This window comes from Schistocerca serialis, chromosome 2 (genome assembly GCF_023864345.2).
Source record: "Schistocerca serialis cubense isolate TAMUIC-IGC-003099 chromosome 2, iqSchSeri2.2, whole genome shotgun sequence".
Lineage (NCBI taxonomy): Eukaryota > Metazoa > Arthropoda > Insecta > Orthoptera > Acrididae > Schistocerca > Schistocerca serialis.
Window position 1 is genome coordinate 113102437 of NC_064639.1, and position 25503 is coordinate 113127939.

A 25503-nucleotide genomic window follows, 5' to 3' on the forward strand; every position below is an offset into this window, starting at 1 on the left:
GAGGGTAGGATTTCAGATACAGCACTATGATAGTTAGTCAAAGCCCTGGCAATGTACGTAGTTAAGATGGTGAAAGTTTGGATGATATTGTACAGTGAAAGAAATATTCATCAAGGACTGTTTCAAAGTGATGACCAGTTTGTTGGTTTCATAGCAAGAGATAAGAAAGAAAATTGGTTTCTGATTTACCTGGGGAGTATATTGTGATTCTTCAGTTTTTTCTCAGTGTGTACTGTTTGTCCAAGAACTTTTTCTTCGTAGACAGTATATTGTCTCTTTATAAAGGTGTTGGCAGTTTTGTCAGCATACTAGGATAACTTTTCCTTGGAACTGAATATGGAGCAAACACTTGTTTTGTTTTCTTCCTCCTCACCTACCCAGACATGTTTCACCTAAATTTTAGCATTACCAGTGTCGTTTTAGTGCATTTGATATAAAATGTCTTATTTACATGAAAAATTTAAGACTTGGAATATTAAGACTGTTGTAGTTAACATTATTTTATTCTATGTGAGCATGCAAATATGTAAGTGTGTGTGTGTGTGTGTGTGTGTGTGTGTGTGTGTGTGTGTGTGTGTGTTTTCCACTGCAGAAACCTGTGTATTACATCTTTTCCTTCTACTATGGCATTTGCAAAATGGGAAGCACAAGGAACATAAAAAATGATTTATTTGCAAAATTTAGCTACACCTTCCAAATACTGATCTACACAGTCAGCAATCCGGCAGAATTTTGTAGTAGCTTGCTACCAACTTTCCATTACACTTGTCACAGAAAGCAGCTACCTGTGATTTCCACCAGATCTCTACACTGGTCTGCAGTTCATTGTCCATGCCAAAATGCTGTCCCCATAGTCAACGGTTCATGTGAGTGAAGAGATGAAAATCAGAGGGAGCCAAGTCCAGGGTGTATGATGGGTTATCAAATACTTCCCATCGAAAACCTTGCAGGAGCATCTCCACTGCCCCTGTAGCATGTGGCAAAGAACTTTCATGAAGGAAGACCGCATGACACTTATGTTATGTGGGCTGCATGAAATCGAGCGGAAACCCTCAGCAGGACTTTGCGCAACACTTCTGCACAAAGCTTCACTGGATTTTCACTGTGGTTTTAATTACGCAACCAATCAGACTTGGATGGAGGGTGGGGGGGTGGGGGGGGGAGGGTTAGAAGACTTTGTATCCTCATAATTTCTGTGGAAGATGTTGCTAAATACAATGTCACAACATACATTATGTGCAAGAAAGTGGAGAATATATTTTTCAGAAACTGAATACGTGGTAAAATAAGAAAGGAACAGTAACTAAAGGTCTGACAAGAGTGTTAATTGGAGAGATAGTTGTATGAACAAGCAAGAATCTTTCAGGAAGAAGAGGAGGAGGAGGAGAAGAAATAAAAGTAACATTGCCAGGAACAAAAAGTGAAGGAGGAAAAACTTCCCAGAGAATAGTAACCAAACTTAGAAACAATATGGCTCTAATCTTAAAATTAGACAACAGCAAAACTATGGCAATAATGAAACAGGAGACATAAAAAAATAAAACCCTAAAATTTCTGGGGGACATCAATAAAGCACAGCTACCTGAATTATACATTGAAAGTTTCAGTTTTGCTATGAATATTGTTTATTTTTAAGTAACAGATGGGAGGATAACTATGGAGAACAAAAATGTTCTGTAGGTTAATATACAGCCCTTTATATATCCTCTCACAGTTTCTACCGCTTCCAGTTTCTAAGGGAATCTAGTAAGACACTGATCACATATGCAAACAAGGCAATCAAAATGAGGTAATGCCTGATAGGAATGCAAAATGCACAATGTACAGATAGGTATGCATAATGTGCAGATAGGTATGCAAAATGCATAATGTACAGGTAACATGGTTAAGAGCTTAACTGACCAAGGTTACTAGGAAAACTACCATTGTCTACCTTTACTTACGATAGTCCATGGTAGCCTACAGTAGTTTTACATCACTAAAATACACTTCGTTAAGACAACTACAAAAATGAGCTACATATCATCAAACAATTAGCTGTTGAGAAGAGATGTGACACAAATGTTATAGACAAACAGAGTCATAAAATTAAAAGAAAGATGAAAGGGACACCCCATCTCTGTGAATGACACATCAGTCCACTCCTGTTCCTCTTCCTTTTCCTTTTCATGGCAACTGCTTTTCAAGCATTTACTAAAAACTTGCATTCTATTATGTTACATTCATTTGTCGCCCAATGAAGCTCTGGATAGAGTGCTATCTCTGACCTGAGTTTACAAGCCCTCTCCCTCTCTCAACTGTACCTACTAAGAGCTACACCTTCTAAATAAGGCTGCCAACACCAATTACAAAGTTGTCAACTGGGCCACGGACCTCAATGATCGTTACTGGTCCTCACTGAACAGATCCTCTGACTGTCATATTTCAATTGATTCATTGATAATCATGTCCCAAAAGTTTAGCATAGGGACTGCAGTTTTAATTTTATTATTCGCAATAGTGTATTTGTTCATTGATATCTGCCAAAAGTAGAAGATGTGCTATGTCGTGCTCCATATTTTATGTTGTTTTTGTGTTTTTTATGTTGTTTTTTATGCTGTTGTTGTGTATTCATCTTCCGAATGCTAGTGCACAGGATGTCACAAAACCAGCTAAATGCAAAAAATCTATATCCATACGACTGATGGACTGCAAAACTATAACCATGTATGTCATTAACATTCTACAGGAACCCAGAAGTAAATCAGATGCATTTGGTTACAAAGACAAAGTCAAAAGTCTTTTTGTACGTGATTGTCTATATTATTTAATAATCGGGAAAAAGCATATTTCCGTCATCAGCTATACAATTTTATGTTTATTCTCTACCAGTTTCATCATCTCCTTGAAGATGAATGTAGCACTCAAAACTCAGAGAGAGCAAACGCAACATTGTACAGTTCATGGCACAAACCTGCTTTTTCCAAAATGTCAAAGGTGGTTTCATGAGAGTATTCCTCAATTTTATCAATCATCTGAGAGGTTAAATCAGCAAAGTATGTGGTTGCTACTATGCTAATTGGTGCATACTGTCCTTCCTTCCCAACCTGCCTTTCGTTTTCCCCAGGGGCTTCATTACCCGAGACTGGAGGTCTTAAAAACCAAACTGCCCGCCCTCTGCCTTTGTTCAGATCTCCCATGGACATCGGTCACAGTCCCAAAAGACTAAGCATTCCACAAAGTCTCAGATGAACTTTCAGCAATGAGCTGTGTTTCATATCTTTCATTACCATGTAGGAGAATACTCTTGCAGCCAGCAACTTATGTTTGTTTTATTATGCCTAGAGATCTTTGATTCCACCACTACCTGCTACTAAGATTTGGGCAAATATGAACAGGCCAAGTCATGTACCTTAGAAGATGCACTGAGATCAGTGTTCCAACATGATGCAGGAAGCAATAGATGCACCACAACCTTCACACCAGGAGCTCCGGTGTGATCAACGCAGCACCCCGAAGCTTGCCAATCACTGCCAGGGTAGTTTCTAAATGGACGCACACTGTGGCCAATTCACACAGTATCCACACAACTATAATTACTATTTATTTTTCACTACCACAACTGAACACCAATATGAAAGAAGTACTAATCCACACAATCTGAGATTGACTGAAGAATGCAATGAGACAACTATAACAAGGAAATAAACTACAGAGCTGTGGCACTGCAGGCAGTGCCAAACTAAACTACTAAAATTGACAATTACAAAAAATTAAAAAAATTAAATTTTTACAAATCACTGTTGTATTGTTACCTTTGATGAAGTAAAAGGTTTTTCACTAAAGTTCTTCTTATACAAATGATATATCTTACTTCCATAACACAGGAAAAGTTACTTTAATGCCAAAAACAAATTACATAATGCATACCTCTAATTAGTGTGTCCAGATCGGCTGCTTCTTCTGTGTCTCGTTCAAGTTCCAAACCAAGTGATACTAATACCTGACCCATCAGGTACGAATGAAGACAACCAACTGAATGCAACATCCAGAAGCGCAACAGCCACAACATGTTACGTTTTCTAATGTTACTTGCAGATTCAGCCTTATTATTGTCCTTCAACTCCCCTCCTTCAAAATAAAATAAAGTTCATCACATGTAAGCTTCTACTGTCTCTAAAATTCAAGAAATGTTTATTGTACTGAGACTCATTAGAATATTAACTAACATTAATTAAAGGATATTACACAAAACTTTTCATTTCTACACTTAAAAGTCAGAATCTCTGCTGTGTAATCAGTACAGTAACCAAAGATATATTTACTTCATATTTTGAATGACACACAAAAACAAGACACATACCAGACTAACGTTTACTCAGCAAACGTATCCATATATACAATGCATAGATGTGTTTAATATTATGATACTACAATTTTTTTCAAATGATGCCAGCTGATGTAAGACACGTAACTGGGACCTTACAACTATAAAAATTGACATAGGATAGGCTGCTACCCACCACATACAGAGGGAATTGAGTGTAAGGCTGACTCATTTAAAGGAAGTCCTTCAGTTAAAGGGACACACACACACACACACACACACACACACACACACACACACACACACACGGGCACTAAGGCTTGAGCACCTGAAGACAAAGTGCCTGTGTGTGTGTGTGTGTGTGTGTGTGTGTGTAAGGAAGGGGGGGGGGGGGGGGGGGGGAGTGTCTTTGCATGTTTCTATATCTGAAGAAGGAGCCTGTCCAATAGCTTAGTCTATTTTTAAATGTCTGCCACTCAACGCCACCTCTTTGTGGTAAGTAGCAATAAATCCAGTTTCATTTTGTTACTGCTAAGCTCAGACTTACCACGGTTAAATCCAAAACAAGAGTTCTGTAGCTATGTACATACTCTGCAAGTCACCAAACAGTGCGCAGCGTATCTTGTACCACTATTAATTATTACCTATTCTGTTTCATTCGCAAATGGAGCAAGGAAAAAAACAGCTGTCCCTATATCTTTGTTTAAGCCCTAATTTCTCTTTTCTTGTCTTTGCTGTCATTATGCTAAATGTACATTGCGGCAGCAAAATCATTCTGCTGTCACCTGCGAATGCCACTCCTCTAAAATTTCACAGAAATGTTTTCCTAAAAGAACGTCCTATTTCACCCAGGGATTCCCATTTGAGTTCATGAATGTTTCTGTAATACTTGCACACTGATCAAGCCTATCAGAAACAAATACATATGTAGCAGCGCACCTCTGATTTGCTTCAATGTCTTCCTTTAATCTGACCAGGTGGGGATCTCAAAGACTTAAGCAATATTCACAAATATGTTGCACTAGTGTTCTATATATGATCTTCTTCATAAATGAGCTATAGTTTCTTATAACGCTTTCAGTACACTGAACCTTACTGTATAATCAAAATGACGTGCTCTTTCCATTTCATATCACTTTGCAACATTACAGTATTTGAAAGATCAAGCTAAACTCTGCTAATACTGAGTTCAGACATTACACGACTATTTTCCCTACTCATCTGCATTAACTGAAACTTTTCTACATCCAGAACAAGCTGCTATTCATCTCCCAAAACAGATGTTTTGTCTAAGTCATCTTGTATTCTCCTGCAGTCACTCAATGTTGACACTTTCCCACACACTATAGTGTCATCAGTGAACAGTTGCAGACTGCTGTTCACCCTATCCATCAGATCAATTAAGCATATATAGAGAAAGAGTGGTCCTATAACATTTGCCTGGGACACGGCTGATGATACCCTTGTCAATGATGAAGGCTCGGTGTCCATAATAACATATTGGGTTCGAATACTTAAGATGTCTTCGAGCCACGAACATATCTGGGGAAGTGAAATTCCCTGATATTTCTCTGATTTCCAGACAAGTTTTAGCATTTATCCCTGACAAAGGGAAAGACGTTAGTTGACGAAAAATGTAAGGACCTCTGTATTTCTAAATGTGTGAGCAAAATTCTTAAATACTAACATCAACATATTGCATAATGAACTACTTTTAGATGGAGAAAGCAAGGCAAATGGTATGTATGTTTCATTAAGACCACTGATATTATTTTATTTCAATAAAGAGAAACACATTTGGTGACAAAAATAGGCATTTTGTTGGAGTTGCAAGACAGATTTAAAATATCTTCACCGCTTTCAGAAATAACTTCAGAAAAAAGTAGGCCTCTTGAAAGGAATGTAGAAGTTGGGGAAGAGTTGTGTAAACGATCACTGTAGGTGATCACAAATAAAATGTTGGTTCTACTATATACGTACATTATCATTTGTTATTACTCACCATGTTATGTCTGTTATTCTATAGGTATTGTGAGATTTTACTTTCAAGAAATACATGAATACATAGTGCAAACTGCCAGTGACTGCCACAATTTTCTTCTTCTTATCATCTATACTTTCTAATATATAAACTAATTTCAAAGTGCCAAAATGTACTAGAATAAACAAAATGCCTATAAAATGCCGCACTGTACAATGTACAGTCTCAATTCCTGAAATCCATCACCCATAACCTCTGGCCTGCGAGGACCAGCACAGTCCTGGGTCCATGGATAAACCATGAAAATCCGCCACATTGCACAACACACAGACAGAACCAGCCTGCAGGCAGATCAGTGAGACTAGATCTGACAGGTAGAGCCTGCACATTAGTGGGAAACTGTGGGCCTCAGATCAACAGGCCCAATCTGTTGGAAATACCCACAAAAATGGCCTGTGGTTTTGGCCCGTCATGGAAGTCCACTCATGTGGCCAGCTAGTCATGTGTCACAGACACCATGTTAATGAAATGAGACCGTGGTGATCACCCATGCAACAGATAACTTGCGCAAATACCCCGAGAATCAATACTAATGAGGATAGGTAGCAACTCACCATAAACATGATCACTGAGTCACAGACAGGCACATGGAAGAGACAGTCACACTCTCAACTGAATTTTTGGCCATCTCCTTTTTCAGAAAACGAGAGCACACACACATTCACACAATCACTCACACACAACTAATGCACACATGACCGTTGTCTCCAGCTGCTGCGTCAACGAGCTCTGAGAAACACATCCAAACAAACCACTCGTCACGTCGCCCTACCTCTCATCGGCAGCTGCTAGGCTACACGCACATAGTGGTGGCAGCACTGACTGCAAGCCGAGGGGAGGAGTGGGAAGGGGAGAAGCCGTAAGAACGAGAGAGTTGGGAAGCCAAGCACATACTCAGCTGCACCTAGCCAGCGATGAAACATGACATCTCAGTAAACAATAAATGTCATGCTACTGAGACAAAAATGAGACTTTTCCAGTTTTTTTTTTTTTTTTTTTTTTTTTTTTTTTTTTTCAAAATTTCCCTGATATTCCCTGATTTACAGAAATTGTGGCAGCCCTGAGTCTCTAGTGGAAAGCTGTATCAAATGCTTTCTGGAAATCTAGTAATATGGGATCTGCCTGCAGGTGCATTTAAAAATCCTCCACCTGCTATTACGCCCCTCCCTTCTCCCACTCCACCCCTACACATGACTTCCATCACACTAGCACACCTGCATAGTCCTTTTCCCTTCTCTGCTTCTTTCCTCTCCCATTTTTGCCTCACCAACACAGCTTTCAGATGCTGCACTTAGTAGCCCACCATCCTTCCCCATCAAATCACTGCACATTCCCACAGGCAGCAGTACATAACCTCTCCCTGCCCACACCAAACCTCTTCTGTACCCCCATTACCTACCCTAGCTGAGATCACAACTCACTGAAGGTGGGTCTCAGCACCTGGCGATGCTTGTGACTGCGCACTGAGTAATATTACTTGTCCTCATTTCATGAAATACAAGGTGTATGAAAAAGAATCATTTGATTTAAAAAATTATAACTATTATATTATTTTAAATTTGTGTGTGAACAACTTACTGTTGTAAAGACTTAACACTCGAGTTTTACATGGTTCCTGCTAGGTAGCAGCGGTGTGCGCCCACTTCAGTTCTAGTAAAAATGGTGTCAGGAAAACAAAGCATTTTGTGTTCCACATTTTGTGCAGTGTGGCTTAGTAATAACTGCTCACTGTGACTTTCATACCAGGTATGGTGTGGATCCTCTTACAGCACAGAGCATTAGACGAAGGCATGAACAATTCAGAAAAACAGATTGTTTGTGTAAAGGCAAATCGCCAGGCCATCCCCAAGTGTGTGAGATGGACGTTGAACACATCCACTGTAGTTTCACAAGGAGTCTGCAGAAATCCGTTCGCCGTGCAACTCGACAGTTCAACATGGCCCCAATGCCCATCTGGCATGTGTTGTGTCAACATTTACACTTGAAACAACACAAAATTCAGCCACTGCAAGCTCTTCGTGAAGGTGAGAAACAACAACATGTAGAGGTCTGTAATTTCATTCTTGGCAAGATGGAGGATGACATTTTTCTTCCATGCTTAGTGTTCAGGGACAAGGCAATATTCCATTATAATGGAAAGGTGAACTATCATAATGTGAGAACAGAGGCAGGGAACAGTCACATGAAGTTGTACAGCATGAGAGGGACTCCAAAATTTAATGTTTTGTGCAGTTTCGCGGGAAAAGGTGTATGATCCATTTTTATTTGTCGCAAACACTGTTACAGGAAGCACATATCTTGATATGCTTGAGAACTTTCTTTTCCCACAGTTGGAGACTGATTCAAATGACTTCATTTACCAGCAGGATGGGGCACCACCACACTGGTATCTGGAGGTGCGAGAATTTTTAAATTAAAGCATTATGAAACTATCGATTAGTCACACTAGACCAAATGATTCAGCCTTACATTACTGGCTGCCAAGGTCACTGGACCTAACTGCATGTGATTATTTCTTGTGGAGGTTTGTAAAAGACTACGTCCATTACCAACAACAATGAATGAACTGAGACATCGCATAACAGCAGCTGTTGAAGTTGTAACTCAAAACATGCTCCCTGCAGTGTGGAAACAATTTGAATACCACACTGACATATGCCATGCATCTCAAGGAGGGATACTGAACACCTATGAAAAGGTACGACAAAAACCTTTTTGAGTTTCCCGTTCATCTAAAAACAAAATTTGCTATATACTTTCAGAATGAGATTTTCACTCTGCCGTGGGGTGTTGGCTGATATGAAGTTTCCTGGCAGATTAAAACTGCGTGCCGGACCACGACTCGAATTCGGGACCTTTGCCTTTCGCGGGCAAGTACTCTACCATCTGAGCTACCCAAGCACGACTTACGCCCTGTGCTCATAGCTTTACTTCTGCCAGTACCTCGTCACCTACCTTCCAAACTTTATAGAAGCTCTCCTGCCAGGAAGTTTCATATCAGCACACACTCCGCTGCAGAGTGAAAATCTCATTCTGAAAACATCCCCCAGGCTGTGGCTAAGCCATGTCTCTGCAATATCCTTTCTTTCAGCAGTGCTAGTTCTGCAAGGTTCGCAGAAGAGCTTCTATAAAGTTTGGAAGGTAGGAGACGAGGTACTGGCAGAAGTAAAGCTGTGAGGATGGGGTGTGAGTCGTACTTGGGTAGCTCAGATGGAAGAGTACTTGCCCGCGAAAGGCAAAGGTCCCGAGTTCGAGTCTCGGTCCGGCACACAGTTTTAACCTGCCAGGAAGTTTAACTATATGCTGTATGTTTCTTAGTTTCAGAAATACAGACATGCCAAACTGGACGATTCCTTTTGATACACCCTGTATTTCTTCTTTCTCATATATTTTCTTTCTTAGATCACAGATTTCTTAGACCTACATATTTCTTTAATATTTACTAAAAAAGCCTCTGAAACATAACAGTACTCTGCTCAGATAATTAACCATTATTAACCTCCTATGAACTATTTGTGCTTAGCTACGTTTCACACAAAGTTAACAGGAAAGCTGCTATTCTAAAGAAACACTGTTTTTGCAGTATACAGTTGGTTCTTCTTCTGCTTCCTCTTCTTCTATCCTTCAAACTTCATCAAAAGCACTGCAGTCTCTCTCTCTCTCTCTCTCTCTCTCTCTCTCTCTCTCTCTCTCTCTCTCTCTCTCTCTCCCCCCCCCCCCCCTCCATCCCAAGCAAACTCTACTGACTAACACTCATTACACCTTTATTTGCTTTCAGCAGGAGCAAATTTTCTCTCAGAGCTGGTATGCTGGGTATTTTTATATTATAGTTGTTGTTAATTAAGTCTCTTCGCAGCAAATGTGAATTTGCAATCTCATTACTGTGTAGCAATTTACACTGTTTAAGGAAAAAAGTCTAATCGTATGTACTTGTTACTGGAAAAAATATACCAATGAGAATAAAACAGTAGTAACATACTTCAACGGTGACATGGAGCTGTCACAACTGTTGGAAATTGATCACTACCTCCAGTCCTCAATACCAATGGCACTGCAATCTACAGGCGGTCTTCACAAGAACCACTTTGGGAAGAGGTCATGCCCCAGAAATTCACACGTCATCTTATGGGTACTCGCTTGATGGAATGTTTACTGTAATGGCTGGTATTTGTATGGACATTTAATATTTGCTTGCTATCTTCTGCTTGCATGACATCAAACTTTTATGTTATTGTCTTTACTGTGTATCTCTACTGTGTCAATGTAATAAGCCAAATAAAATATACGCATAACTGCAGACTTCTAAAAAACTCAAGTCAATAATATCTCTACAGGTTCTGAAGACAAGCCACTTTCAAGTATGAAAACAGTGGAAGTGATTTATTATCATGACAGCTGTTGTTGTTGCTGCTGTTTTCAATCCAAAGACTGCTTTGATAAAATTCCCCACTTTAGATGTTGCGTGCAAATCTACTCATCTCTGAATAATTAACATAAACTTAATCTGTTTGAACCTGCTTTTGTATTAGAGACTTGACTTCTAACCACAATTTTTTACCCTCCACACTTTCCTCCATTAACAAATTCATTATTCTTTGAAGACCCAGGACATATCCTTTCAACCTACTCCTCTCTTTTGGCCTTTTGTGCCATTAAGTTCTTTTCCTATCAGTTCAACTTTTCATTAATTATCTGACTGAACCATCTAATCTTCAGCATTCTTCTGTAGTACCAAACTTTTTTTTTAAAAAAAAAAAAAAAGCTTACAGTCTCTTCTTGTCTTCACTATTAACTGTCTTCCTCAGTAAGATAATAAGAGAGTAGAAGATTTTGAAATATTGGGGTACAGAAAAATCCAGAAGATCAGATAGGCAGATTGGTTAATTAATGAAGCAGTACTGAATTGAATTGTAGAGAAAATAAATCTATGGCACAACTTAACTAAAAGAAGAGATCAGTTAATAGGAGACATCTTGAGGCATCAAGGCATTCTGAAGTTAGTAAGCAAGGGAAGTGTGGAAGGTAAAAATTACAGGGAAGGCCAAGGCTTTACTATAGTAAGCAGGTTCAAATGCATGTAGGTTACAATAACCATACAGAGATGAAAAAGCTTACACAGGAAACAGTAGAGTAGAGAGTTGAATCAAATTTGTGTTTGGTTGAAAACAACAATGACAAGAACATTTAGAAGTTGTACTCAGGTGGCAAATATTTTCAGAAAAGAATTCCTAATATTTTAATTTATATTATATGTTACAGGGTGTATACACAGACAAAGGAAAAATTCCTGTATTTTTCCTGGATTTCTGGGTTAAAAATACACTTTCTCCTGGGTGAAAATACACCTTTTCCCTGTTAAGTGATAGTATACTTTTCCTCGTAACTGTAAAACTTATCAATTCTCTGACTGATTATGGTTTTATACACCAGCGTAGAACTTCCCTGCACTTTAGAAAACAAAACTCAAGAAAAATAACATACTTTGGAAAGATCTTTGATGTGCACCAACATGTACACTGCATATTTTTGTATTACGAAAGTATAAATTCGAATTTCGCCAAACGCCACATGTTACTTTCCGAAGCACTGAAATTGAGATTGCGATGCGCTTTTGTATGCCAGTCATAGATCCTGCCATGTGATCTCGCCAGCTGATGACAGCGGATATTCAGAGCATAGCACATGTGAATTAGTCAGCCATTAGTCAGCCAACAGCAACATCACTTAAGTAGCATGAACACACAAATAGTAAAAGTTAATGGTTTAAATTAATATACATAGTGTTGCTACAAGGGAAAAAAAAGCTTTCGCACATAATATTGGTCTCTAAGATTAATAAGCTGTAAGAGAAGCTAAGCTAAGCTTTCACATATAATGTTAATCTTTTTTGTGCGTGTTACACTTTAAGATAAATCATACAAATGTGGCAGTAAAATTTTTAACAACAATTTTTTAAAATGTCTACATGGTCATCCTCAAAGAGCTGATTTTAAGATGAGAGTCAGACGTCTGTGATTTAAGAAATTCACCGCACATTCTTGCACATAGTTCATCTTGCGTAAAAGGAAATTTACCTTGAATGTAATGCTTTTCAAACAACCGTTTGCAATATTTTCCTGCGACTTGTTATAAACAGGTTCCTTTCGGCAGTTGCTACGAGAACCAGGTAACAGGCGTTACTGATGACACAGGAAGCCCATATGTTCGTACGTATAATACAATGAAAGATCTTACATTATGTCATAAAAGAAACAAGACATTAGAGGATACTCCAAGAGCATCAGAATTTCGTGAACCAAACTAAAATGCATAATTTGGCTTAAAGTGAACATTTGTATGTCCAGATTCAGATGTAAATTTTCTTGGAGTACTATTACTGTATTATCTCATGTTTGGTTCTTTATTGTGGCATAATGCCACACGTGCTAGAATATGAAAACATGCACTTTGAATGCAGCGAACAGTTGAAACTAGCCAATAGTGTGCAATTAAAATCTTCATTTCAAATAAATTGACTGCCTCAGTGGAAAAGATCAATAAAAGCCAAATTTCTTTAGCAAACTGACAAAAATAACTTCATTGTTCTGTAAGGCAATTAATGCTTGACTGTCAAAAAGGTGGAAATAAAATAAAATCAGGAACTAATAACATTTTTTACCTTTCCGTAATTATGTGAATGTATTTTAATTCACTAGATAGATCCCAGCCACAGAAATTCATTTTGTTTTAATTTGATGTGAGAGCAATAAATGAAGAGTAAACAGCAAAATCACTAAATGTAAACTCGAGTCACGTGGAGACTACTCACCTCCCCACCACAACTTAAGACTGCTTTGTGCATCAGCCCTGATCTTCAATATTTCCAGATTGGGGAAATACTAGTTAGTGGTGCCCCCCCCCCCCCCCTCCCTTGAGCGTTTGAGGTAGGATGCCAAAAATTTTAAAAACCAACTTTTCAAAAAAAAAAAAAAAAAACTTCCATTTCGTAGTGCACATCTTTCTGAAGAATCTGACAAATCATATAAGAGATATGTGTTAGAGGAAATATTAGACAGGTTATTTGGTCTTAAGTGTGCCACTTCGCACAACATTGTTCTATCGCATGTCACTGTATTTTGCTCTGTGGAATTCAAACATGTAATATTTTGTAATGGATGCCATCAAACTATACTTAGAACAGTGAAAATTAAAATGTCCCATGGTGCCTCTCCTGCTCCCAGTTGTCCAGTCTGAAATCCTGCTCCTCTTAAAACAAACTCGCAATTAATACTGGATGGGATTATCTGTAACTGGGAAAATTTGTACACTCTATTGCCTATTAGCTAATAACTTGCTGTTTTGTGTGACAAAATTAAATATAGGGCACACAGAACCAGTAAAGACAACAGACAAGCAAGACAGTACACATTTTTATATAAATTTGGAATCATCATATTGCATGATGTCCCTGTTTCATCTCCTTCCTCATTCTAATAAACAACCCTGTCATCACTAATTCTGTAATTATTCCTATGGTATAGTCAATGCCCACACTGTGGCACCTGCAGCTGCGTGGCCGCGGTCTTTACGTCATCACGTCATACAGCCACCGACCGGAATGCCCCCCTTATGCGCTGCTCTGCACAGGTGTACAGTGCAGGTGCAGGCCTCACGCACTGAGTGCCTCCGCACTGTCATGGCAATCTCGGCCGGCGTCCTCCCGAGAGATAGTTACGTGATGTCGCGCCGCCAATCATAACAGGACACCACAAGTGGACTCTGTTACGGCAGGCATATTCCTCCACCACTCGCCCTATATAGCGGCACACGGCGCCACGCCTGGCAGTCTCTTGTTGGGCTACCTACTTGCTACGTCAACGTCTCAGCCAGGAATGACGCTACACTGTGCTGCAACTGTTTACCGTACCGGACTTGGACTCTGCAGCGCAGTCGCTGCTCTTGATCAAGCACAAAGTTGTGTTAGTATTGTGGAACTTTTGGCAAGAAACAGAATTTGGAACCCACGCCAATCGTTATCTGTTGTTTCTCCAATTACGGATACAACAATTCCTTCCAGTGTCAAAACTTATTCTTAACTTCACTAACCCTCCCCCAATCACTGGTTTAGTTATCCCATGTTTTTTCACCAGTTGGGCATTATTACGTGTTCGTACAGTACGTTTTCTGGGCTACTCCTAGAATGGAACGTAAGCGGCTGCTAGCTGGGGACTGTACAACTGAAGTAGTACTGTAGTGGTCTGGTCAAAAATTTTCTGTCAAAATTCCATTTTCTTGGACATAACGAGAAGATAACATGGAAACTTTCTCACCTGTTATTCCTATTAGTCATTTATTTCCATTCTGGTAGTCTGAATCTAAGGATTTTGCTAATAATTAAAATAACACTGATCATTCGCAAACCCAGTCAACCACATAAAAAGCAATTGGCATTCACCCGTTGGTTTTATTCTGCTCAGCTCATATAACCCCATCCCCTTTTGTCTGCAGCAAAGTTTATTTGTAGATGCGATGGGGATTCTCCTCGCAGAGACATCACATACACTATGAACGCATTCAAAAATGAACTTATTATTTATTTGGAAATCAACTTAAAACAAACTAGGATGCGTTTCAAAATCATATGAATAATCAATAGACCAACGTGCACTGGTTGCCAGGCACCTTGTAAAATAAAGTTTCTTCCCTCCACCCCCCCACCCCCCCACCCCCCCCTCAAGAATATGAGTTTAACCCCCCCTCCCCCCGAAATTGCTGCCCGGGGAAGATACCACAGCTAGTCACCCACCCCTAAATCTGAGCCTGTTGTGAATGTGTGAATCTGGCAGCTTGGGCATGCCAGTAAAATTTTTCTGGGTAGCATCTGGCTGCTTGCTGCTACTGCTTATATAGCCAACAGCCACTCTTCTGTGGCCAGACATGGGAGAATGAATCTAATGTAAACAGTTGTGGCATTACGCTCATGGGAGGCAATGTGTTTTTATGAAGCATTGCATAGTCTTCCTAAATCGTTTGACACCTTTTGCTGTTGGTGTTTGTTGTATATGGTGCATTTCCTTTGCAACTTAAGTTTTATTTTCCTTTTTTTCTCTCGTTCATGTTTTATTGCTCCAGTAGCGAGATACAGTAATATCCTTTGTTAGAGTACTGGTTCTTATCAGTCAAAATTACAAAAATTTAACTGTAAACTAAAACAATGAAAAGTTCCCGGAATTTTAAAAAATTCCCGCAGTTTCCCCAGTTATCTCCCAGATGAAAAAATTCCAGGGTTTTTCCCAGATCTCCCGGTTGTCCTGGGTTGTGTAGACCCTGTGTTACCACATTAGTCTTTTTAAGAAAATCTTTCTTTGTTAATGCCATTCTGTATTTTACATCCTCTCTTCTACATTCTCTCTCTTTATATAATTCCTTCAGCATCACTGACTTAATTATAAAATTCTCCATAACCATTGTTTTACTTAAAACTGAATCCACTGGATACCACTGAACATTCAAATGTAAAAAAGGGCAGCAGTAAGTCACTGAAATCCATAATTTATTGCAGATCTAGATTTGGCAGTAGCATAGTTATCGTCAGTGCACTACCAGTACAGTCATACAGGCACAAACATGCCGGAGCACAAACTTGTGACAAGTAATGCTAGCATTTAGATGGTAGAAATAAAATTGAGGGCCCTGCTTACCATGCAGCAACTTCAGTTTTGTTTTTGCCACATAAATGCTAGAGTCAACTGTCACAAGTTTATGCTCCAATATGTTTATGCATATATGGCTCTTCTGGTAGTGCACTAATGATGATTATGCTATTGTCGAATCTAGATCTGCTTTCTGCATCGATTGTGTTTAAAAGATATTCAAATCATTTGCAATTTCCAACAAAATACATTGTTACAGGCAATCCTTAAAGTTTTCATTCCTTCTCCATAGACTCCCTAAACACCAGTATGTAAGAAGAATGTAGATTTTGATAAGGATATTTTTATGGTGGTAGAAGACAAAAAGTATCAATGAAACAGGTACTTACTTTTAAATATCAACTGTTCCAAGGCCCAAAGTGCCCATTTCACCTTCAATAGGAACCTGAATACAGAATTGTACATCTTCATGTTGACTTTAGAGAATATCAGGGACATGGGGCATTCAACCTTTGTAGCAACAGAAAAATTACAACATTACTTTTCTTTGCTATACAATGAGAAATTATGGGTAAGTAAACATGAAAATTAAAACTGAATCTAATAAACTTGCTGAATGAGCAAGTAAGATCCATTAAATTGACAGTTGTGTGTGGAAAAGCATACTGAACTTCAAGCTAGCAGATTAAAAATATGGATATTTCAGAAGTAAACGACTGGGAGGAAATGCAAAATGTATGCAAAGGCAGTTTCAAAGGTGACAAAAAATTAGTCTTTAACATTTAGTGTTCTCTCTTTTTGCCTCTGAATCATTTTCTGTATTTTATCTCTCTCTTGGTCAAGCTCGCTTTTACTGGGGTTCACCAATGGTATTTTACCCTTTCTCTTTGTTGTTGTTGAGATCTTTAGTCCAAAGACCGGTTTGATGCAGCTCTCCATGCTACTCTACCCTGTGCAAGCCTGTTCATCTCCAAGTAACTACTGCAACCTACATCCTTCTGCATCTGTTAAATGTATTCATCTCTTGGTAACCCTCTACGATTTTTACTCTCCACACTCCCCTTCAGTACTAAATTGGTGATTTCTTGATGCTTCAGAATGTGCCCTACTGACCAAGCCCTTCTTATAGTCAAGTTGTGCCACAAATTCCTCTTCTCCCCAACTCTATTCAGTACCTCCTCATTAGTCATGTGATCTACCCATCTAATCTTTAGCATTCTTCTATAGCATCACATTTCAAAAGCTTGTCTTTTCTTGTCTAAACCATTTATCGTCCATGTTTCAATTCCATACACGGCTACACTCCATACAAATACTTTCTGAAAAGACTTCCTGACACTTAAATCTATACTCAATACTAACAAATTTCTCTTCTTCAGAAACGCTTTCCTTGCCATCACCAGTCTACATTTTACATCATCTCTACTTCGACCATCCTCAGTTATTTTGCTGCCCAAACTGCAAAACTCATCTACTACCTACATTCCATTATCCTCGTTTTCTTTTTGTTCATGTTCATCTTACATCCTCCTTACATGACTCTGTCAATTCCATTCAACTGCTCTTCCAGTACCTTTGGTATCTCTGACAGAATTACAATGTCATCGGCAAACCTCAAAGTTTTTATTTTTTCTTCCCGCTTCAAATTGTTCTTTTGTTTCCTTTACTGCTTGCTCAATATAGAGATTGAATAACATTGGAGATAGGCTAAAACCCTGTCTCACTCCCTTCCCAACCACTTTTCCCCTTTCGTGTCCCTGAACTCCTGTAACTGTCATCTGGTTTCAGTAAAAGTTGTAAGTAGCCTTTCACTCCCTGTATTCTACCCCGGCCGTCTTCAGAATTTGAAAGAGAGTATTCCAGTCAACATTGCCAAAAGCTTTCTCTAACTCAAAAAATGCTAGAAACATAGGTTTGCCTTTCCTTAATCTATCTTCTACGATAAGTTGTAGGATCAGTATTGTTCCGCGTGTTTGACATTTCTATGGAATCCAAATTGATCTTCCCTGAGGTCGGCTTCTACCAGTTTTTCTATTCATCTATAAAGAATGTGTGTTAGTATCTGGCAACCATGACTTATTAAACTGATAGTTTGGTAATTTTGACACCTAGCAACACCTGCTTTCTTTGGGATTGAAATTACTATATTCTTCTAAAAGTCTGAGGGTATTTTGGCTGTCTCATACATCTTGCTCACCAGATGGAAGAGTTTTGTCATGGATGGCTTTCCCAAGGCTATTAGTAGTTTGATGGTCAGTGGAAGTGTTTAAACTCAGAAGAGAGATCCTGGAGCCACTCTGTAGCAATTCTGAATGTGTGGGGTATCGCACTGTCTTGCTGGAATTGCCCAAGTCCATCGAATGCACAATGGTCATAGGATCAAATAAGATGTTTCCATATGTGTCATCTGTCAAGGATGATATCTGGACACATCAGATGTCCCATATCACTCCAACTGCACATGCCCCACACAATCACAGAGCCTCCACCAGCTTGAACAGTACCCTGGTGTCAAGCAGGATCCATGGATTCATGAGGGGTTTCCATCCCCGTACACATCCATCCACTTGATACAATTTGAAACCAGACTCGCCCAACAAAGGCAACATGTTTCTAGTCATCAACAGTCCAATGTTGGCGTTGATGGGCGCAGGTGAAAAATATAGCTTTGTGTCGTGTAGTCATCAAGGGTACATGAATGGGCCTTTGGCTTCGAAAGCACATATCGATGATGTTTCGTTGAATGGTTCGGACTATGACACTTATTGATTACTCAACATTTCAATCTGTAGCAGATTGTGGAATGGCTGCACTTCTGTCACGTTAACGATTCTCTTCAGTTGTCATTGGTCCTGTTCTTGCAGGATCTTTTTCCAACCGCAGCGATGTCTGAGTTTTGATGTTTTATCGGATTCCTGATATTCACAGTACATACAGAAAAATCCCCACTTCATCAATACCTCAGAGATGCTATGTCCCATTGCTCGAGCACGGACTATAGCACCAAGTTCAAACTCACTCAAATGCTGATAACCAGACATTATAGTAGCAGTAACCGATCTAACAACTAGACCAGATACTTGTCATCTTATACAGGCATTGCCGACCACAGGGCCGTGTATTCTGCCTGTTTACATATCTCTGTATTTGAATACATGTGTGTATGCCAGTTTCTTTGTCGCTTCAGTGTATATAGACAGACTCTAATAGAAATACTTATTGCAGTGTATTTAACTACGATTATACCTCTGAATGAGTATATCACCTACAACAGCACATTAAATTTTTAAATTTGGTCAATAAATATGTGAAACATTGTAAATGAGTTTTTGTTGCTCCTGAAAACCATTGAGAGGCAACTTGCAAGTGGGACCGTGAACCAGTGAATCATGAACCATCGTTTAGTAATACCGTTTAGTTTATTTCTAGAATAATTATATCTAACAATAAGAAAAATTGTTGGGTGGTGATAATACAATTATCTGAAATTTTCTTTTCATGTTTACTATGAAGAAAAGAAATAAAGACCCAGCATATGTAAACTTTAGTGTGTAGTTATGTGCGAGGTTTGTCCAAAAAATTATGGCACTTTGTCACAAAATTTTTCTACACTTACCTTTTACTTACTGCGCATGGTCTCCTTCGAAATATACTCCTCCACAATTGATACATCATTCTCAATGCTGATTCCACCTCCAGAAGCAGTCTTTATACGCCCCTTACTCGATTGCGTGAATCTCTGTCTGCAAATTTTCTTTTATCTCGTGTCATTACAAATCTGCTTTCTTTCAGTGGGGTTTTCAACTCTGATGAGGCAGCACAGTGATATCATTTTTTGTGCAATAGTCAAGCACCAACAGGGACAAATGTGCAGGTACTTTGTCATGACACAAGAGTCATGAATTGTCTCGCCACATTTCAGGCCATGTTCTTCTCACAGGATTTCATGACATGGTCCAACTGAAATGTTTTCTTCTGGAATCTCTCTGACAGTCAGTCTTCGATTGGCATGAATAATTTAGTTGACATTCCTAACAGAGTTGTCGGTAGACACTGAAAGGCATCCTGATAAAGGGCCCTCTTTAACTTCGGCCCAGTCATTTTTAAACCGTGTGAACCATTCACAACACTGAGTACGGCTTAAGAACTCATCACTGTAGACTTCCTGTAGCATTTGGTTGTGTCTCTGTAAAGGTTTTCTCCAGTTTCATGCTAAATTTAATGCAGAAGTATCACTCCTCTAACTCTGCAATCTCGAAATTCACAAACTGTGCAACACTGCATTCCACTCAATACAGCACTGAACAATAAGTAATGGACATACAACAATGAAACTTCTGGCACTTACACATTACACAAATGTGTAAAGGGATGTGGACTGCATTTCACTCCAACATACCACTGGTGCAAAATAATGAATGTTCCAGAATTTTTTGAACAGACCTCGTGTGTGTTTTCAATATGATCAAATATCAGTGAAAACATGTAATTCTACAGATATGCACTTAAGTTTCTGGATGTTTATCCTAATACTAATATTTATTCCACAGGAAATTTAAACAATGATGAAAACAATGTCTGCAGTAATGTTATTTATGTGTATCTCTTGTTTCTTTTCAATGTGAAACAAGTATTAAACCCAAAACATTCCTCTGGCCTGGAAGTTGTGTTTTTTTTTTTGGGGGGGGGGGGGGGGGGGCACTCAGATATCCTACTTTTTGCAATTCCACTTGGCTATTTCAGTGCAAGAATATTTGCTAGGAAGCGCCACTTGTACTACTTGACCTACAATCTTTGTTTATCTACTGTTAATGTTTGCACTGTTGGTAGTGCTGATTCATGTTGTGTTGAATTTTTGACTGGTTTAGACAGTGCAGATTTCTGTTTCCATTGTGATAAGCAGTCTGAGGATGTTATAGTGGATATGTGGCAATTTTAGATCTATGCAATCACTGTTTCATCATGCCAAAATGAAAGTGTAATTTTAAAATCTTTGTGGTCAGATGGAAAAAATACAGAACAAAAGTTGAAACAGTGAAGGCCTTGCTCATTACAAAAACACGCTTTAATGAGTTAACATATGCTCTCTTTTATGACAGAAGGTAAAATACTTCCCAGTAAAATATATAAAAGTGAGAAGTACAGTGACAGTGCAGCACAGTAATTGTAAACAGTTGTTTGTGATCATCTGAGTGCATGATGCACATGCCAACTTCCCCCACCCCCCTTTTGCATTATCAGTCTTCTCTGAAAGATGGGATTTGATGTGGCCTGCCATGAATTCCTCTCCTGTGCTTCCCTCTTCATCTCAGAGTAGCACTTGAACCCTATGTCCTCAATTATTTGCTGGATGTATTCTAGTCTGTCTTTCTCTACAGTTTTTACCTCTTACAAGCATGACCACTAAATTAAATTTTGTCAGTACAATTTCTGCCTCATTTTTTCCTTGATTGTCCCATGTTTTTTTATAAACGTCTTAAAATGCAGTATTTTTCAAAAATGAAACAGAGAGCCTATTATAGTATTCAATTAAGTTCCTATATGGTAATGTACATTTTTATTTAACAACAAATTTCAGTATTTCTTGTGCTACTTACTGAAAACTTAATTTTGATGCTGTCCAATGTGTTTACTGATACAATTGTTTGTGATCTCTTAGAAACAGATACAGAAAATTTTGAGCTCAGTGAAGGGTACTGTTCATCTATACAGTTCTCCAATTGCATAGTTAGTGAATATGCGTTGTCCCAGGCATAGTTTCTCTCAACCTAGTAAGATAAGCAAACACATTAATAACATGTGAATAGCATACATTAATAGAGGTGATCATTTGTAATGATTTAAAAACACACACACACACACACACACACACACACACACACACACACACACACACAGAGAGAGAGAGAGAGAGAGAGAGAGAGAGAGAGAGAGAGAGAGAGAAAATCACATGGTGATAGTGGTTTCGGATTTTGGTCCCCAACAGTGAGATCAAGGTCCAATCATATAAGTAACAAGATAAGTCTAGTTGAACTGCTTACACAAATGCAGAATCACTCCATATTAGACATTGATACTGTTTTAAATCATATCAAGGCCAAAGGTATTTAAACTAATAACTGTATTATAAGTGGCAGATTGATAACAGGTACACCATAGGTGTATTTGAGTGGTCTTGTTATCAAAGACACAGTGGTGTATCATAGGGCAGAGCCTAATATGGCGCACACTGGTAGTACTGTATACTTGTTTAGTGCCTGAAATGAGCTCCAAACAAGCTATAACTTCTTCAGCAGTTCTAGCTTTTAATTAAACTATTTAAGTACTATCCTCCGCCTCAGTAACATTCCAACTACCCGAAGAGTTAGGTTACAATAAATCATAATGTCTTCTCAACAAACTGTTTAACATTTTGCATTTCTATTCCCATGTCCTGGTACGCAGCTGAATTGCACCATTTTCTTTCATTTCTGCTGGACTGTCATGCAATGTCTGCACAATTTTATCAATGGCACGCAGCTGATAAAGACCTTGCAGAGCAGGAAGGGAATCACAGCAAGTAAATAGTGTTCACTAACAATGAGTTCATTTAAGATCTCCCATAGCTCTGTATAACACAGCGTGGCTACTCAAACTTGGGAAATAAAAATCTCAAAGAATTACAGGTACAGAAAGGAGAGGGAGATGAAGTCGTAAGAAGCTGCTGAGAAATTAAAGTGACCATGGGGTGGGGGTATTGACCATCTCATAGTAACTTTACTTTCCTCTTGGCTGTAGTTTAACCACAGTTTTCAACCACTGATAATTTATATGGACTAATATTCAAATAATTAACACACTTTGCAATATTAAGTATTTTAAAATTTGTACTTTGTAAAGCTCAATAAAATTAAATTCCACTGTTAGGTTAAAAAACAAAATTCCCTGAGATTTCCCCAATCTTTCCAGGTAAAATGTAATTCCTGAGTATTACAGGTTTTCCAGAAGAATTGCCACCCTTATTTGTATGGTGCTCCTATTAGAACCATGTCGACCATTATTTAGAAAACTTAAAATATTAACCGAAGCACGACTCACGCCCGGTCTCACAGCTTTACTTCTGCCAGTATCTCGTCTCCTACCTTCCAAACTTTACAGAAGCTCGCAGGAGAGCTTCTGTAAAGTTTGGAAGGTAGGAGACGAGATACTGGCAGAAGTAAAGCTGTGAGACCGGGCGTGAGTCATGCTTCGGTAGCTCAGTTGGTAGAGCACTTGCCCGTGAAAGGCAAAGGTCCCGAGTTCGAGTCTCGGTCGGGCACACAGTTTTAATCTGCCAGGAAGTTTCATATCAGCGCACACTCCGCTGCAGAGTGAAACTCTCATTCTGTTAAAATATTAACTTTGCCATCCTTATATGTATATGAGAGAATTATATTTTTGTACACCAGACATGAATTATTTGAGGGAAACTATTTTGTCCATTCACATGACACCAGAAACAAAGAAAATTTTATGCTCCCCACCCACCGCCTCAGACTGTATGCCCAGGGACCTTAATACATGGGAATGAAAATTTGTAATAAATTAAAAGGGAACAAGCTGATGCAGATGAATTTAGGTTCACTTAAAAAAAAGCTATATAAGGTACTGACACTGAAGTGTTATTACTCATTGGATTAATTCATGCATAACAAACTGGAAATTTGATCTGGGTACTGTGTTATCCTTATAGTGTCATTATTTATTATAGTGCTATTATTTATTAATGTAAAAATCATTGTAATTGTTTTATAAAATTTGACATGTCTCCTGTACGCAAACCAAATGGATTGCAAATGTATGTCATGAGATGAATAAAACACAATTCACAATGATGCCTACAGGTGAAAGTAACTGTATACTCATCACTGGTGTTAAAAAACCATTAAAATATTTCTTGCAAACCAGTGTTGGAATGATTATCATCTCAAATTCTGCTCTGACAGGGGTTAACTTGAGACTTCATAAGCTCCTGAGATGATTCCTTGTTCCAACCCAGTTCCAGGATATTAATATCTGCTACAAAAGTTCTTCCCTACTCTCCTGTCTACATGTTCACTTCACGTTTAATATTACATGCTCTAGGTTAGTACCAACAGGAGTCTGAAGCCTTTCACCATAGAGTTTGCTTGCACGATTTGGCTTTCACTAATATTTGTGAACAAATAACATGGCGCACAGTACTAACATTACTGTCACTGGTGTTTCTTGATATTTGGTACTAATGTATTTGAGTATTTTTAGATTTCAGTTCACACGAAATATATATGCATTTGTTAAACCTACATGCCAGCTATGAATCTACAGTTGCTCCAGACAAGAAACTCAGTTGCAATTTCGTAGGTTTCATTGTCAGTTTGTTTGTTTTGGTTTGTTTTAGGGTGCAAAAACAACTAGGGTGACAAGCGCCTATGTCAGAACGGCACAACATTAAGATGAAAAAGGAGTTAAAAATAACTCGCATTAACCCGATCAACAGAGCGAAAGAAGCTAAAAACATGGATTTGGAGGAAGGTCCATAACCACAGAGACAACAAAGGTTCTGAACTAAAGATTAAATGTCCTTCGCCATATTGGTATGACAGATAAAAAGTAAAACACGATCAACAGCCTGCGTGTCTTTCATTAAAACTGCAGCTAACTCTGGCAACAAACATAAATGAGAACATAAGTGGTTAAAGGAGGACATTCCATCACGAAATGACACAGCATCAATGTTCGAGGACAATGAGCACAAAGTGGTGGAGAATCACCACTTAAATGATGATGGCTAAAAAGACAATGCCCAATATGCAACCTAGCCAAAAATATCTCCTCACAGCGAGAGGGCTGAGAGGTGGTCAGCCATGCGCCAGGAGACGTTTAATTCCCCGCAGCTTGCTCTCGTGTAGGGAAGACCAATGGGGATGCCAATGTGACAAAGAGCAACACAGAGACCATCAGAAGGAATGGAAGACCTAGTGGGCCAAGGCTCAAGGACTGTAGCCTTGGCAACAGTGTCAGTGTACTCATTTCCTGTCAGACCAACGTGACCAATAACCCACATAAACATCACAGTGGCTCCATCAACTGTGAACTGTTAACAAGTGGAAGCTTTCCTGGACCTGCTGCACTAAGGGATGGACGGTGTACAGCACACAGAGGCTCTAAAGGGCACTGAGAGAGTCCAAGCAAATGACACAATTTAAAAGCCTCTGTCACCGAGCCATCAGTGTACACGAAGGCACTACTGAGAAGTTCCTTGTGACAGTCAAGAAACTTGCGGCATCAGAGAAAGTCTGGAGTAGTGTCATAAGGAAGTGAGTGAATTCCAAGGTCAACACAGGCTGTTACACGAAGCCCAGGTGATGAACAGTTCACACTCATTGGAAAAGTGACAGGTAGCATAAAGTTAAGCAACCGGAGCAATAGTTGAAAGCGAACTCCAGGAGGTAACAGAGAAGAGGGACATTCCCCATACTGGTGATCAAAGGAGTCATCTAAGGAGGAGGCACAGAATGGGTGGC

General features: G+C 39.0%; 1 protein-coding gene and 1 non-coding gene across 2 annotated transcripts in view; one reads left to right on the forward strand and one right to left on the reverse strand.

Annotated features, from left to right (window-relative positions):
* LOC126456792 (gamma-tubulin complex component 5) overlaps nt 1-25503 on the reverse strand; it is a 158639-nt gene that overhangs the window by 15557 nt on the left and 117579 nt on the right. The window contains exons 12-14 of the mRNA XM_050092581.1: nt 21577-21747; nt 16369-16489; nt 3910-4110 (exon numbers count right to left, since the gene is read on the reverse strand). Of these exons, the coding sequence (XP_049948538.1) occupies nt 3910-4110; nt 16369-16489; nt 21577-21747 (493 nt within the window). The remainder of the gene's footprint in view (nt 1-3909; nt 4111-16368; nt 16490-21576; nt 21748-25503) is intronic.
* On the forward strand, nt 23203-23277 carry Trnas-uga (transfer RNA serine (anticodon UGA)). Its single transcript has one exon. It is a non-coding gene; the product is annotated as a tRNA-Ser (tRNA).